The sequence below is a fragment of the Macrobrachium nipponense genome, chromosome 24 (assembly GCF_015104395.2).
Source record: "Macrobrachium nipponense isolate FS-2020 chromosome 24, ASM1510439v2, whole genome shotgun sequence".
Taxonomy (NCBI): Eukaryota; Metazoa; Arthropoda; class Malacostraca; order Decapoda; family Palaemonidae; genus Macrobrachium; species Macrobrachium nipponense.
Genome location: NC_061091.1, coordinates 6957537 through 6973762, shown reverse-complemented (window position 1 = coordinate 6973762; position 16226 = coordinate 6957537). Strand labels below are relative to the sequence as shown.

The window sequence follows — 16226 nt, the reverse complement described above, 5'->3', positions numbered from 1 at the left end:
CCCTAATGGACTTCACCGCCTTCGATGTGAAGGAGATGCTGCTTTGTCCTGTGAAAGCGCGACCGCTCTTTCTGAAGAAACTCGACATCCCAGGCTGAGTGTTGAAGACTCTTCGTCAGCACCAAGATGACCTAGAAGTACACTCCCTCGAGTTACACAAGAACTTCTCTGTGGCGCAGGTACTGAAGGTAGGGGTCTGGTACAACCAGACCACTGGCACCTCCTTCTACCTTTTGGATATTGCCCACAGGTCCTTGGATCGTTTTCCTTGGGACCCGTGGTGGCTGCTCAACACGTTGTGTAGCTAACCCAGACCCTAGCAGGCTGAACAGCATCGAGTCCTGGTGTGACTGTAAGAATAGATAAGTGAATGAGAGAGTGACTGGCTTCTCTTCCTATCTTTTTCTCCCCCTCTACCTGTGGGTAGAGGGATACGGTCATCACCTTGCTGGATAAGGACGAGATGCCGGTGAGCTACTCGACAGAGCCCCATCCTATCCCTTTCACTAGGGATGGGAGCGAATATCCACCTCTTCCTCCTACAAGGGGGGGGGAAGTGGATGCCAACAAGAGACAAACCATAACTTTATGTTGCCTCTTGCAAATAGGAACTTGTTCTTGTTTGCTGGTACGAAGAGATACGCTTGCCTCTCTCTTAGTACTTGGTCCAGAGGTCTGACCATTGATCCTGCGGTGCACACCCCGATCAATCGGACAGAGGCTTGGATCCCTCCCTCGCTCTTACGACCAGGGAGGCATTCCAAGGTTGGGCGAACACCAGTCTGTTCACAAAAGACTCAGATTCCTCCCACCAAGAAGTGAGTCTTCCTATTGTAAAAGGACCGAAGGTTTGTATGCCGTGTCAGAACAAATGACAATTTGTCCAAAATTGCATTTTTCCTAACTATACAAACCTGAGGTCCTTTTACACATAGTCCCACCTCATGCCACCCCTCACTCTGCAGTTTTTGCTTGGGCCAAAAGCAAAAGTGATTTGTTTACCTCCCAGTCGCGCGCGCGCGCCTGTCGGACAAGCAGTTAACTACCGAACCCCTTGTTCGAAAGCTTACGACCTATCCAGCTGCCGCTAGTACCTTCCTATTGTAAAAGGACCTCAGGTTTGTATAGTTAGGAAAAATGGAATTTTGGACAAATTGTCATTTTTGAGTGGTAGGGCACTTAATGTGTATAGTTGCATGTCTAAGGAGGAATGAGATAATTACAACATCGTGAAAGAAACTGTTCTTAGCGCGTATAGGCTATTACCGGAGGCATGCCGTAAGAAATTTAGAAATTTGAGAAAGGATGAAAATATTACGTATGTAAAATATGGTAAGAAGTTAGAAATGCTGTTTTTTGATTGGTTAACTTCTGCTAAGGTTGAGGATTTTGATAGTTTGAAGAACTTTGTGTTGTTAGAAAACTTCAAAGATAACGTATCTCCTGAGATTAAGCTTTATATAGAGGATAGGTGAGAAGTATCTTTTGCAGGAGCAACTAGGCTAGCTGACAAATATAGTCTAACTCATAATTTGAGTGTTAGTAAGAAACGAAATGATCCTTCGTCTGGTAGAGTACAAAGCAGTAAAGGTTTCAGTCCTAATAATAGCAATACGAGTGAAAGTGACTATTCCTGTTATACATGCGGAAAACCTGGTCATACGTCTAAGGTTTGTAAGAGTAAAATGGCATCTAGTGGCTCAGAATTAACTTGTTTCCAACGTAATGGGAAAGGGCATTTAGCGAGAAATTGTGCAGTAGAAAGGAAGGACGGTAAGAAACCATTATCTCTAGTTAACCTTTTGTCAAGTAGGAATGATGTGATGAGAGAAACTAGGAAAATTTTTGATGAATTTCTGTCAGAAGGCATAGTTTCCTCTCTTGGAGGAGTAGATTTGAGAGAAGTAGTCTTGCTTCGAGACACAGGAGCTGCTGTTTCACTGATTAAGAGAGAAAGTGTGCCGAACAGGGCAGAAATCAATATGGAAGAGAAAGTCATGTTAGGTGGATTTCCTAACACTTGTGTTCTTTGTCCTTTGTTGAAGTTGAATTTAGAAAGTCAGGTAGTGTCAGAAGTGAAAATTGCAGTTGTGGACAGTTTGCCCGTCGAAGGCGTTGACATTATTGTCGGTACTGACTTAGCTTTATCTAAGAATGTGAATCCTGTTGTGAGGAATATTCCGGTGCCTGAAATGGTAGTAACTAGGTCGGGTTTAGATACAGACATAGACTACGATCACAATTTGTCCGTGGATTCGAATGAGAGTAAGTTCGTGGATTTGAACGTGAGTAAGTTCGTGGATTCGAACGAGTGTGATAGAGGTAGCGAGGTTGATCTTGGCATGAGTGTAGCTGAGAGACCGGACTCTATCGATGTTGACAGTGATAGCCAAACGGAAGGTGTAGCTGTCGAGAGTAACGTAGTAAATGTACCTGTATCTAGTCCTAGTTACGGTGATGAATTAGGCTCTAACATTTTGGATAAGGATGAGCTAGTCAAGTGGCAGAGAGAGGATGAGACACTAGCCCAAATTTTTTAATGTGAGCTGGATGATGATCTCGATGATGTGTGTAAGGAAACTTTTTGTGTAAAGGATGAAGTTTTGTGTCATGTTCGTTTTAAGTCAGGTAGTAAAGGGGAAGTCACAGAACAATTAAGGGTTCCTAGGAAGCTTCGTGAACTAGTTTTGAAGTTAGCAATGTTGAGCAAGGACATTTAGGAGTAAATAAAACTTTCAGGTCTATTAGTAGGGCGTACTTTTGGCCTAAAATGAAAAATGATGTAAAGAGGTATGTTTTAAGCTGTCATGAATGTCAAATTGCCGGGAAACCGAATCAAGTAATCCCCATAGCTCCGTTGTGTAATATTCCTTCAGTAGGCGAGTCTTTCGAGAATGTATTTATCGATATGGTTGGACCTTTGTCTAGAAGTAAGGGTAGAGATGATTGTATAATTAATCTAGAGTATTATAAAAACAATTTGAGAGATGTTTGGCAACTAGTGGAGGAGAACAGAAGCGTGAGAGGAAGTCAAGGGGAAACTGAAAGAAAACATGATCTCAGAGCAAAAGAGAGAAGTTTGTGTGTAAGAGATAAAGTTTTAGTACTAGTCTCGAGAGAAAGTCCCTTTTTACCTTATGAGTTCGAAGGTCCTTTTTCAATTTTAGAGAAGAGGGGAAATGTACATTATAGAATTAATGTGGGTAAGAGTAGAGCAAAAGCAATGAATGTAAATTTGCTTCAGAATTATAAAGAACGCCATGTACCTTGGGCGGCGCCCGTGCCCTTGGTAATTGTGTCCCAGAAAGAGAGATTAGTTTTGAGAAAGACACAAGAGGTGTTTTAGTATTTATAAGTTTTAATCAGAGTTCAGAAAACAGAAAAAGTAAGAGGGAAGGATAATGTGATAGCTAATTGCCTCTCTAGAGATTTTTCTCAGCATGAGTAGCCTAATGACTGTTTTCTGTTTTGGCTGACCGTTTTCTGTTTTGGCACAAGTGGTTGAGTGAATGAAAAAGTATTAAAGCTTTATGCAGAATTGTTTCCCCCCTGTTTAATTCTTGTTTCTCTTTAGAAAAAAATAAAATCAGTTGATTTCATTTTTTTTTCTCTTTTGGGGGGGCGTGTGATGGTAATTGCTTCATAGCAAAGAAAGATAAAGGAAAGGAAAACGCATCTTCGAGAAGTTCTGCAATAAGGAAGCTTTCGCACCTGTGTTGAAGGAGCCTGTTCTCGCGGCTGTTCTGGAATTGTCGGGCGTGTTGTGGAGCGCAACACGCGAATAAGTGGCGGGAGAAACGCAGCGAAATATGTTGCAATATTCCGTTGAGATTCTTCTAAGAAGTTCTAGTAATCTCGGGAGCTTGTGACGTTCGCCGTAGGCTCCGCCCCCAGGATGCCGTATAAATACGACAGACAAAGTAGGAAAAAACAGAGAGATTGTAAAAGAGATTGTCACAGAGAGATATCCTCAGTAAGAGCCACAGATCAGAGTATCAGTGAGAGATCAGCAGCAGCAGAGATCATCCGAGAGAGATAAGATAAAAAGGAACCGACGAAGGATCAGAAGAAAAGTGGACGACCAAGTTATCCCGACGTCGAGCAGACTTCGAAGAAGAAAATGTCCTGCTAGAGGTTTTGGAGATTTCCTGCCTTTCAAGTATCAAGCGTAGACTTTATTTTCTGCAATACGGAGTCAAGAGGACGTCTGCAATTGCCACTCTCCTTTTGTGAAGCCATCGCTTCTAGTCGCTAAACTAAGCAGCAAGTATTTGAATTACCTCACTGTTCCCCCAGTTCATGCAGTGTAAGATTCTATCTTTTTACGTAAATAGGAGATACCATTCTGCATTTACTTATGTTAGTAAGCTTGTAAATAAACCTTTGTTGTGTTAGTGTTTCTTTCTATATTTGTATCCCCAGTTTCAACTGTTGGTTTTGAAATATTTTTATTTTTTATTAATTTCATATCGAACCTGAAGCGGACCTCTCTCAGAGGCCGTAACAGGCTTCCAATCCTTATTTTCATTCCTCGAATGGAAAAGAATTTAGGATGGAGGTCTTTGTACAGGAACCTACAAATATACTACGTATATTACCCTCGCGACATGATTTTGTTAACCCTCTTACGCCGGAGCGGCAAATAAAAAATTGTCTCCCGTGTGCCGGAGGGGTTTTGGAGTGAGCGCGGAAGCGGAAAAAATATTTTTTTCAAAAAATCACAGCGCGCTTAGTTTTCAAGATTAAGAGTTCATTTTTGGCTCCTTTTTTTGTCATTGCCTGAAGTTTAGTATGCAACCATCAGAAATGAAAAAAATTATCATCATATATAAATAATGCGATATATGATGAGCGCAAAAACTAAATTTCATAAATAATTAATTGTATTCAAATCGTGCTGTGCGCAAAACGGTTAAAGGTAACAAGTTACTTTTTTTTCGTTGTAATGAACACTAAATTGCAATCATTTTGTATATAAACACATTGTAAAATGATAAAAGCAACACAGAGAAATATTATCACAAAATAATGCATGATTCGTAACGCGTGGACGTAAACAAATATTTTTTTTTTTTAAAAATTCAGCATAAATCTAAATATTGTCCTAGAGACTTCCAATTTCTTTAAAAATGAAGAAAAATGATTGAATATTACTATACTGTAAGAGTATTAGCTTACAATTGCAGTTTTCGACCATATCTGACGAGTTAAAGTTGACCGAATGTCGAATTTTTTTATATATATATTTTTTATATGCAATTATTTCGGAAATAAGAAAAGCTACAACCTTCAAATATTTATTGTTTTATTCTACATGAAATTGCGCACATTTTCATATATAAAACTCTATGAAATGCCTAATATGAAATGGAGCAAATATTCCGAGAATGGGACGTACGTATTTTGGAGATTTGTGGCAGAATATCTCAAAACTGATAAAAGCTACAACCATGGGTTGTTTTTAGTTGTATTGTGCATGAAACTTTATATAACGGCTAATTTTAAAATGGTGCAAACATTACCACAATCGCATGTATGATTTTTTTCGGAAGAGTTACCGCGCGGACGTAAGGAAAAAGTTTTTTCATAAATTCACCATAAATCGAAATATTGTGCTAGAGACTTCCAATTAGTTGCAAAATTAAGGTAAATGATTGAATATTACTAGAATATAAGCGTTTTAGCTTACAATTGCGTTTTTCGACCATTTCGGTAGAGTCAAAGTTGACCGAAGGTTGAAATTTTGGCAATTATCGTTATTTATATGAAAATATCTCAAAACTGATAAAAGCTACTATCATGAGTATTTTATTGTTGTATTTTACATAAAAATGCGCACATTTTCATATATAATACTTCATGTAACGGCTAATTTACAATGGTACAAAAATTATGTCAAAGTGACGAAATAATTTCCAAGATGTGTCTCAGATAATTTTTAGTGCGGCAAGAAAGAAATTCGCGCTTGCGCGCCTGCGTAACGATTGTAAACAAAACAACACCTTGATCCGTGAACTCCCAGCATCCCCCAAGGCGCATGATTCAAAAGTTTTAGGCTGGTAGGCCTATAAGTATTTTTCCGCGAATTTTAAAAAAAACTTTTGTAAGTCGACGTAAAATACGTCCAGTCGGCACACAGGAGACAAAAAATGTCGACGTAAACTACGTCCAGTCGGCGTAAGAGGGTTAATCAGTTGAATTGTCCAGGGCGTAGGCACATACCATAGTTAATTCTACGGATTGTGACCGAGACGAATAGTATCTTAATTGCACTGCAACTCGGGACTGCCTGCAACCTCCCAGGAGTTACCAGTTTCGATTTTGAGATACTTATGGTATTGTTACGACAACACCACCTCAGCTTTTGTATTCACCGAAATCCGTTTAGTTTAAATACAATTGCTCGAGCGTATTTTTTTACGCTCGATGGTTCTAGCCGAACTCATTCCTTCTTGGAATGGATTACCTGGCAACTCAGGATGACGAGTGAGCGAGAGCTAACTGTGTATTGGGCTGCCGACGCAGCCCAGTACCAGCTGGCTCTCCGAGATGCACGGTCGGGTTATGTCTCTCTCCCCTACAATGATTGACTACCGAACCGTATCTGCCCGACTATCACAGACTTAGGTCTCTGATTGACGGGGATTCTCGCATACATGAATGACCATCTCTACTGCATCGCCTTGGACATAGCGAGAATTTTTTAGACAGATATCTCAATGTACTCTATCATTTTTCTGTTTACCGCACGGTAACAGAAGTCTGTAGCCTAGTCTCCTGCTGCATCGCACCCCTGTGATAATGCGGAATGATTTCTTCAGACATCTGAGTTTGTCTTCTAAAATATATCGTATTCGTAGGTGTGCAATTGTTCATGGTTCCCCCCAAATTACAGATGTATAACGGAAGACATCGCCTGCTCCCCGCCCTGCCAGCTCTACTTCCAAGTATTGTCCTCCCTGGATAACCTGAAGAAAAAGATGATCAGCCCATGAGAAGCAGTTCTTCAGGCAGTACATCCCTGTGTTTTCATTAGTGAAAAGCACCCCGCTTTCATTGCAACTACGACTCCTCACCGAACAGCAATGAATAGTGGTTTAGTGTTTTCAGTCCTTTGTAAGCACAGGTTCAGAATCTTGAGAATTACTTCTCTCAATTCGGCTGTGAAGACGTAGGTGGCATTCACCTTCCACCTTCGTCTTCAACGGCACAGTGTTATTTCTCCTTAGCTGAGATTCAACTACTATGAGAATTCTGTCTTGCCATCAGGGACCTCGGTCTCTAGAGGGCAATTGACTTTCGCCTGTTGGGCACATGCCTTAGAGAATCACCTGCCGTCCGGCATCGGTGGCAAACAAATAGACGATTTGTATGGTCTCTCGGCATAACCCTTTAAAGGAGAAAGTCACGTGACTTGCTCGGATGCTTGGACAGCTTGCCTCAAACAACCGAACGCAGTCAGTCGGCAGCTGTCAAAGCGCCCAAGTCAGTTACGAGCTACGCTGTGGACTTAGTTTGGTTGTTCCAGATTAATCATTACTTCGTCCTACTAGCTTGTCCCAGTACCCATACCATCGACACCCACCATGGAGTGTTGGTTTCCTATCCACCACGGAGACGGAGAGACTTCGCCACAGGGGGATACGAGACCACGAGAGGCTTCACTGCAATGGGATTCGAGAATGCGAGACACTTCGCTGCAGACGGATAGACCAGTATGGGTACTGGACATCACCGAAGAGGGAACTGCATGGCTTTTCCTGCAAAGTCAAGCATCCAGGGGATGGGGATCTGTGACGCTCGATTTCATACGGAACTTCGTAGCAAAGACTCAGAATCCTTTGGTCCCTGCCGATCGGTTCAAGTTCTTCACAATCCCTTCCCTAATGGACTTCACCCCCTTCGAGGGGAAGGAGATGCTGCTTTGTCCTGTGAGGGCGTGACGGCACTATCTGAAGAAAACTTGACACCTCAGGTCTGAGTGTTGAAACATCTTCATTAGCACTGGGATGACCAAGAAGAAGTTACAGGAACATTCTTTCTTGCTGGCTGCGTGAGGTGATCAGGAGGGCGTACGAAGCTGATGGTAGTGACGACATCCGTACACTTCGTCCGAGAGCCCACGAAGTCAGAGATATTGGTCCTTCCTTCGTGTTCCGCAAGAACTTCTCCGTGGCGCAGGTACTGGAGGCAGGGGTCTGGTCCAACCAAACCACATGTACCTCCTCCTACCTTCAGGATATAGCCCACAGGTCTTTGGATAATTGTTCCTTAGGACCCGTGGTGGCTGCTCAACACGTTGTGTAGCTTACCCAGCACCCGAGTGGACCAAACAGCTTCGCTTCCTGGTGTGACTGCATGAAGGGATAGGTGATTGAGAAGGTGACTGGCCTTCTCTTCCCCATCTTTTTCTCTCTCTCTCTTCCCCATCTTTTTCTCTCCCTCTACCTGTGGGCAGAGGGACGCGGTAGTCACTACACTGGTCTGGAGGCGATGCAGGTAAGCTACTCGACCGAGCCCCATCCTATCCCTTTCATTAGGGATAGGAGTGAATATCCACCACTTCCCCCAACAAGGGGGGGGGGGGGGGGGGAAAGTGGAAGCCAACAAGAGACAACCCATAACTTTATGTTGCCTCTTGCCTCAGGAACAAGTTCTTGCTTGCTATTTTTAAGAGATACGCTTGCCTTTCTCTTATTACTTGGGTCCAGAGGTCTGACCACTGATCCTGCGGTACATACCACGATCAATTGGGCAGAGGCTAGGATACCTCCCTCGCTCTTACAACCAGGGAGGCAATCCAAGGTTTGGCGAACACCAGTCTGTTCTCAAAAGGCTCGGATTCCTCCCACCAAGAAGTGAGTCTTCCTATTGTAAAAGGACCGAAGGTTTGTATATCGTACCGAAACAAATGACAATTTGTCCAAAATTGCATTTTTCCTAACTATACAATCCTGAGGTCCTTTTACATATAGTCCCACCTCATGCCACCCCTCACTCTGCATTTTTTCCTGGGCCTAAAGCAAAATTGATTCTTCACCTCCCAGTCGCGCTGCGCGCGCATTGTTGGACAAGCAGTTAACGACCGAACTCCCTTGTTCGAAGCTTACGACCGTCCCAGCTGCCGCTAGTTACCTTCCTATTGTAAAAGGACCTCAGGTTTGTATAGTTAGGAAAAATGCAATTTTTGACAAATTGTCATTTTTCCTAACTATACAAACCTGAGGTCCTTTACACATAGTCCCACCTCATGCCACCCCTCACTCTGCGTTTTCCTAGGCCTAAAGCAAAGTGACTCCTCTCCTCGCAGTCGAGCTGACCGCCAACTGCGGGACAAGCAGTTAACTACCAAACCCCCTTGTTCGAAGCTTACGACCGGTTCAGCTGCTGCTAAGTTATATTCCTATTGTTAAAGGACCTCAGGTTTATATAGTTAGGAAAAAATACAATTTTTGACAAATTGTTATTTTTCAGTTTAAGTGACATGTTAATAGAGTATTCAATTAACAGCTTTTGCTAATTTTTATTAATTAGGGCCAAGGTATGTCATTGAATTAGGAGAGAAGACGCTAGATTATAATGACAACTTTAAGCTGTTTTTGGCAACCAGAAGCCCTACGCCCGAACTTCCACCGCACATCATGTCAATACTCACTTCTGTTAACTTCACAACGACCCGTGCGGGTTTGACTGGACAGGCAAGTATATTTGATATTTTGTAAGTTGGTTCAAAATTTAACTTTTTTATTGTCATTAGTCAAACACTGAAATTTTGTACTTTGAAGATTTGTTATAATATTAATATATAGGTATCTGAAGACAGTATACTCTTGTTTTTAGAAGTAAATGGTATTTCATGCAAGATGCAACTGTCTCACGCATAAAAATAACTGTAAAAATGTGTTTATTTACTATATTAGCTGCTGGCGGCAACAATTCAAGTAGAAAAACCAGAGTTGGAGGTACGTCGCACTGAGCTTCTGCGTCAGGAGGAGGACCTCAAGATTCGCCTTGTAACTCTTGAAGACCAGCTGCTGACTACCCTAGCAGAATCAAAGGGAAATATTCTAGAAAACAAGGTATTACATACTTGACTTAATCTTCTTGTAACTCTTCTATGGATCTTCATCACATGCTGTTCACTTTATTGAATGACTTTCCTGTCCATTTTATTCAATGAAATTTCTGGTGTCATTTATTTTGTTGTTCTTTTGTATTTTACTGTAGTAATCATCATTATTATTTTTATGGAAGATTTTTTGTATCTGTTGCATTAGGTGTGAGAAAAGTTCTTTCCACCCTCCTCTGTCATAAGAGAGTATGTAATATCTGAGAAGGGTGATGTAAAGACGATTAAATAGCTTTCTAATGAGATATGCAGAAATCTGATGAGTAATGAAAACGATTGTTTACTTGAAGTTACTTTTAATCTTGATTTCAGGAACTGTTAGCATCACTGGAGCAGGCAAAGTCAAGTGCAGCTACGATCGAGTCCTCACTGAAAGAGTCTGGTACCCTTCAAGAATCTCTTGAGAAAGAGCGAGAAGCATATGTATCCCTGGCAGAGGCGGCTTCTAATCTTTATTTTGTCATCTCAGATCTTTCAAAACTGAACAACATGTATCGATTCAGTCTCAATGCTTTCCATAAATTATTCCAGAAAGCTTTACAAGAACCTCAGGTAATTGTAACTTGACTCATTTTTACTGAGTCCAGGCAATTTGCACTAAACTTAAAAGGTCAAAGCACTTACTAGTTGGAAATGCAGATTTTCAAACATTCAACTTCCCTGTCAGATATATACTTAGCTATAGACTCCGTCGTCCCCGACAGAAATTCAAATTTCGCGGCACTCGCTACAGGTAGGTCAGGTGATCTACCGCCCTGCCCTGGGTGGCAGGACTAGGAACCATTCCCTGTTTTCTATCAGATTTTCTCTGTCGCCGGTGGTGTCAACATTGTTGTTACTACCTCCTGACTGGAATTCTTTATTCAACGCAATTGATCTTCTTTTGGCTGACTTTTGGTGACGTACTTGGATCGTTGTTTTGGCATTCGCTATCGTGGACTTGTTTTTGGACTTGCTTTTGGATTTTTCCTTAAAATGTCTGACTCGAGTGTTGGTGTGAGAGTGTGTGTGAATGAAGGCTGCAAGGTGAGGATGCCGAAGGCTTCGGTAGATCCTCACACTGTATGCCGACGTTGTAAAGTTGTTGAATGTTCTTTGGCTAACACCTGTAATGAATGTGAAAGGTTGAGTGCTGAAGAATGGAAGACTCTAACTTCTTACTTGAAGAAGTTAGAGAGAGACAGAGTGAGGAAAGCAGCTTCTTAAAGCCTAAGTAGATCTAGATCTAATGAACCTTTATCTAGTTCTGTAGCTTCTTCTCCTCATAATTATTCTCCCTCTGTATCAGGCCGATCACAGTTTGCAAATCCGACAGATTCTGCTTCGGAAATTGCAGACCTGAAAGCTTCCCTTCAAAGGATGCAAGAAAAAATGGCGGCTTTAGAAGGTAAGCAAAGTGATGGTGATATTTCAAGTGATGTAAGTGTCCCCAGTGTAGTGGAGGGGGCGTCTGGTCGGCTCTGCGACCCTCCCAGGCCTAGACCTCTTCCAAGCTCCCTGGCCCAGAGGAGAAGGAAAGTCGAAAGCCTTCCGGAGGTTGTGGAGATTCCCCACCGATCAGGCGTCCCTTCGGCAGGCTCTGTATCGCCTCAGACTGCCAGGGACCGCTATAGAAAAAGCGTCCTGCGTGAGTGCTTCTCTTCTTCAGGATCTCCCTCACCGAAACGCGGGTGGAAGGACACGAATCTTTCTCGCCCATTGAAGAGGAACTGGAAAGAGCCTGCTTTGGATTCTAGCCCCGAGCGCTTTTCAGAAGAAGAAGCGCCCTCGGTTATCAAGAGAGCTAGAATAGAATAGACTCCCTTTGCTGCAAGGGAACCTCAAGCGCCTTCCAGATCTCCCTCTCCTCCTTATGAAGAGGAAAGAGAGCCTTCGACCAAGAAGATCCTGTTAAATCTACAGGAGCAGCTAGCTTCTTTGGTGGGAGTCCTATCCAAAGAGCCTCCTCGTAGAAAGGATGACAAGCTGCCTATCAAAAGGTCTAGACACCGATCTCCTGCCAGGCGCAACGAACCCTCCAGGGAAGATGTCGCACAGGTGGCCATCTCTGTGGGGAACGAAGCACTGTACAGGCGAGAGGAAGAAGAGGAAGAAGTGCCAGCCAGGCGCCAGGCAACACCTGAAAGTGATTCTCTGTACAAGAGAGAAGTTTTCGCAGGGCGTGAAGAGCCAACCAGGCGCAAGGCGCCAGATTACAACCAGGATCCTTCCAGACGCCAACCAGGCGCCAGCCAGGAACGAGGCAACAACCAGGCGCGAAGAGCCTGATAGGCGCCAGTTAGACAAGAATCGCCAGTGATTAGACATAGGGAGGTGATGTCACTTAGTCCCTTACCTATGAGAAGTCCTTCGCCTTTGGAGAGAATGAAGTCGAAGGAAGATACATGCGAGAAAAGGGATCGTTCTCCTTTTGACCCTCTCGAGCTAGAGGAAGTGTCAGAAGATGAGGCTCCAAGTAAAGAAGGACTATCGAATTATAAAGTTCTAACGGCACTCCTTCTTGAAGAATATGGAGATTCTCTTGACTCCAGCTGCTCCTCCTTCTCCGCGCTCTCTCTTTTCGAGTGCTAAAGCTCTGAAGACGTCGTCCTTCCTTAAAATGAGACCGGCCATATCAATGAAGAGGGCCCTCCAGTCTCTCGGTTCCTGGATACAATCAAAGAAGGAACTGGGGAGGGCGGTGTTTTGTATGCCTCCGGCCAAACTGACGGGCAGAAGAGGCATATGGTACGAGACTGGAGAGAACATGGGACTGTCTCTTCCTGCTTCGGTGGAGTCTGACTTCTCGAGTCTAGTAGACTCGTCGAGGAGGCATGCCTTAAACTCGGCCCGAGCGACATGGGGCCTTTCTGAATTGGATCACCTCAAGGGGCTTTTCCACGTCTTGGAAGTGTTCAATTTCCTGGATTGGTCCCTTGGGGTTTTGGCCAAAAAGACCCATGAAGCAGAAGGCCTAAACCCAGAAGTTTTGCTGAGCATCCTGGCATGCATAGATAAAGTGGTTCAGGATGGTTCGGGAGAAGTCGCCTCTCTCTTTGGAGCGGGGATTTTAAAAAAGAGAGCGGTTTTCAGTTCATTCTTGACTAAAGCCGTCTCTCCCTCGCAGAGAGCCGCTTTACTTTTCGCTCCATTATCAGAGCATTTGTTCCCTTCTCAGTTAGTGAAGGATATTTCACTATTTCACATTCTCTAACTGAGAAGGTGACTCAGCTTCTCATGCAATCTTCGAAGAAGAATAGACCTGTGGTCATTGAAGACAAGAAAGGGGCTCGTACATCGCAACAGCCCTTTCGAGGAGGCCCTCTTTCTAGAGCAACCTCCAAAAGGAAAGCTACGGAAAAACGAGGAAGAGCTTCCTTCCGACCCTTTAAAAAGGGTAAATGAGAACGAGATCCTCCAAACACCAGTAGGTGCCAGGCTACAGGAATTTGCGGAAGCCTGGGCACAGATAGGAGCCGACACCTGGTCGCTGTCAGTCATCAAGAAGGGATATTACATCCCCTTCAAGGACAACCCTCCCCTGACGTCGACACCGAGGGAATTGTCCGCCAGATACAAGGACCCTGTACTGATGGATACTCTTCGACAAATGGTGGAACAAATGTGGGACAAGAGGGCAATCGAACTAGTACTGGATCACAACTCCCCAGGGTTTTACAATCGCCTTTTTCTAGTCATGAAGGCTTCGGGGGGATGGAGACCAGTCCTAGATGTAAGTGCACTGAACAGATATGTGGAGAAGGAGAAGTTCAGTATGGAAACATCTGCATCAGTCCTTGCAGCCCTACGCCAAGGAGACTGGATGGTATCTCTCGATCTTCAGGGTGCCTATTTCCACGTCCCGATTCATCATTCGTCGAAGAAGTACCTTCGTTTCATGATGGAGGGAAGGATCTATCAGTTCAGGGCCTTGTGTTTCGGCCTGTCCACAGCTCCTCAGGTTTTCACAAGCCTGATGAAGAATGTGGCAAGATATCTGCACCTAAAGGGAATAAACATCTCCCTCTACCTAGACGACTGGCTCATCAGAGCCAGATCGCAGAGACAGTGTTTGGAGGACCTTACAACAACACTAGACCTTATAAGGTCACTAGGATTAATCGTAAACCTCGAGAAATCTCAGATGATCCCCAGCCAGAACATGGTTTATCTGGGGATTCGGATGGATTCTCAGGGTTTTCGAGGTTTTCCTTCTCTAGAGAGAATCACAAAAGGTTGCGGAAAAGTCTCCAGCTTCTTAGGGAGGGAGCGCAGTTCAGCGAGGGAATGGTTGACCCTTCTGGGGACCCTTTCCTCGCTGGAACAGTTCCTTCCTCTAGGAAGACTCCATCTCCGTCCACTACAATTCTTCCTAAAAAGGGTTTGGAACTGGAAGACAGGACAGCTCACCGACACATTTCCGATTCCTCTAGAGGTGAAAGATCACTTAAAGTGGTGGTTGCCCCCTCTAGAGGAAAACAGAGGTGTGTCCCTGGAAATTCGGAACCCAAACCTAGTATTGTATTCCGACGTGTCGGAGACGGGGTGGGGTGCAACCTTGGGATCAAGAGAAGTGTCAGGCACCTGGTCAGAAGTGCAGGTGTCAGTCATGGCACATCAACTGCAAAGAGCTCTTAGCCATACATCTTGCTCTAAAGGGCTTCGAGCCGATAGTCAGAGACAGGGTAGTTCAGATAAACTCAGACAACACCACCGCTCTGGCTTACATAAGGAAACAAGGCGGGACACACTTGTTCTTTCTCTACGAGTTAACGAGAGACCTTCTTGTATGGGCACATCAGAGGAACATCATTCTACTGACAAGATTTGTCCAAGGAGAGAGGAACGTGAGAGTGGACAGGCTGAGCAGGAGGTTCCAGGTCCTTCCCACAGAATGGACCCTCCACTCAGAAGTGTGTCAGAGCCTCTGGTCACTTTGGGGGAGACCTCAAATAGATCTGTACGCCACATTCCTCTCCAAAAGGATAAGCACCTTTTGCTCATTGGTAGAGGACCCCAGGGCATTTGCAGTAGACGCCCTTCTCCTAGATTGGTCGGGACTAGATGTGTACGCCTTTCCCCCATTCAAGATCCTGGGGGAAGTGCTCAGAAAGTTCGTGGCCTCAAAGAGGACAAGAATGACTCTGATAGCCCCGTTTTGGCCAGCTCGAGATTGGTTCACAGAGGTAATGGAGTGGACGGTGGACTTCCCCAGATCTCTTCCAAACAGGACAGATCTGCTCAAACAACCCCACTTCGAGAGGTATCATCAAAACCTCCCCGCTCTTGCTCTGACTGCCTTTCGACTATCGAAAGACTCGTCAGAGCGAGGGGCTTTTCTCGCAAGGCTACAAGCGCAATCGCTAGAGCCCGCAGATCGTCTACAATGCGAGTATATCAATCGAAGTGGGAGGTGTTCAGAACTTGGTGTAGGTCAAAGAAGCTGTCCTCCTCCAATACCTCTGTGACCGAAATTGCCGATTTCCTTCTTTTCCTGAAAGAGAAATCTCATCTTTCTGTGTCAACCATAAAGGAATACAGAAGTATGCTCTCAGCCGTATTCAGGAATAGAGGCCTAGAATTGGCTGACAATAAGGATCTGCATGATCTGATTCGGTCATTCGAGACGTCAAAGTCAAGAAACCAAGAGCTCCGAGCTGGAATCTGGACGTAGTCCTAAGATTCCTGACTTCGGAAAAATTTGAACCTCCTCACCGGGCCTCCTTTGGAGACATTACAAGAAAGTGCTTGTTTCTGTTGTCTCTCACTACAGCGAAAAGAATTAGTGAACTGCACGCCCTAGAGTCTCGTGTAGGGTTTAAAGGAGACTCTGCCATCTGTTTGTTTCAGACTCTGTTTCTAGCGAAGAACGAGAATCCTTCAAAGCCCTGGCCCAGGAGCTTCGAAGTAAAGGGCCTGACTAACCTAGTAGGTGGGGAGGCAGAAAGGTCTCTTTGCCCGGTCAGAGCGCTAAAATTCTATCTAGATAGAAAGAAGCAGATGGGGGGTTCGCAAGGTCTATGGTGCTCTGTAAAGGACCCGAAAAGACCTATGTCGAAAAATGCCTTGGCCTTCTTTGTCAGAAGCGTTATAACGGAGGCACATAATAACTGCCCAG

At 44.2% G+C, this 16226-nt stretch overlaps 1 protein-coding gene across 1 annotated transcript in view; it reads left to right on the top strand.

Moving 5' to 3' along the window:
- Positions 1-16226, top strand: part of LOC135205840 (cytoplasmic dynein 2 heavy chain 1-like) — a 252552-nt gene that overhangs the window by 156518 nt on the left and 79808 nt on the right. Inside the window, 3 exon segments of the mRNA XM_064237094.1 lie at positions 9535-9698; positions 9921-10079; positions 10442-10681. Coding sequence (XP_064093164.1) covers positions 9535-9698; positions 9921-10079; positions 10442-10681 — 563 coding nt within the window.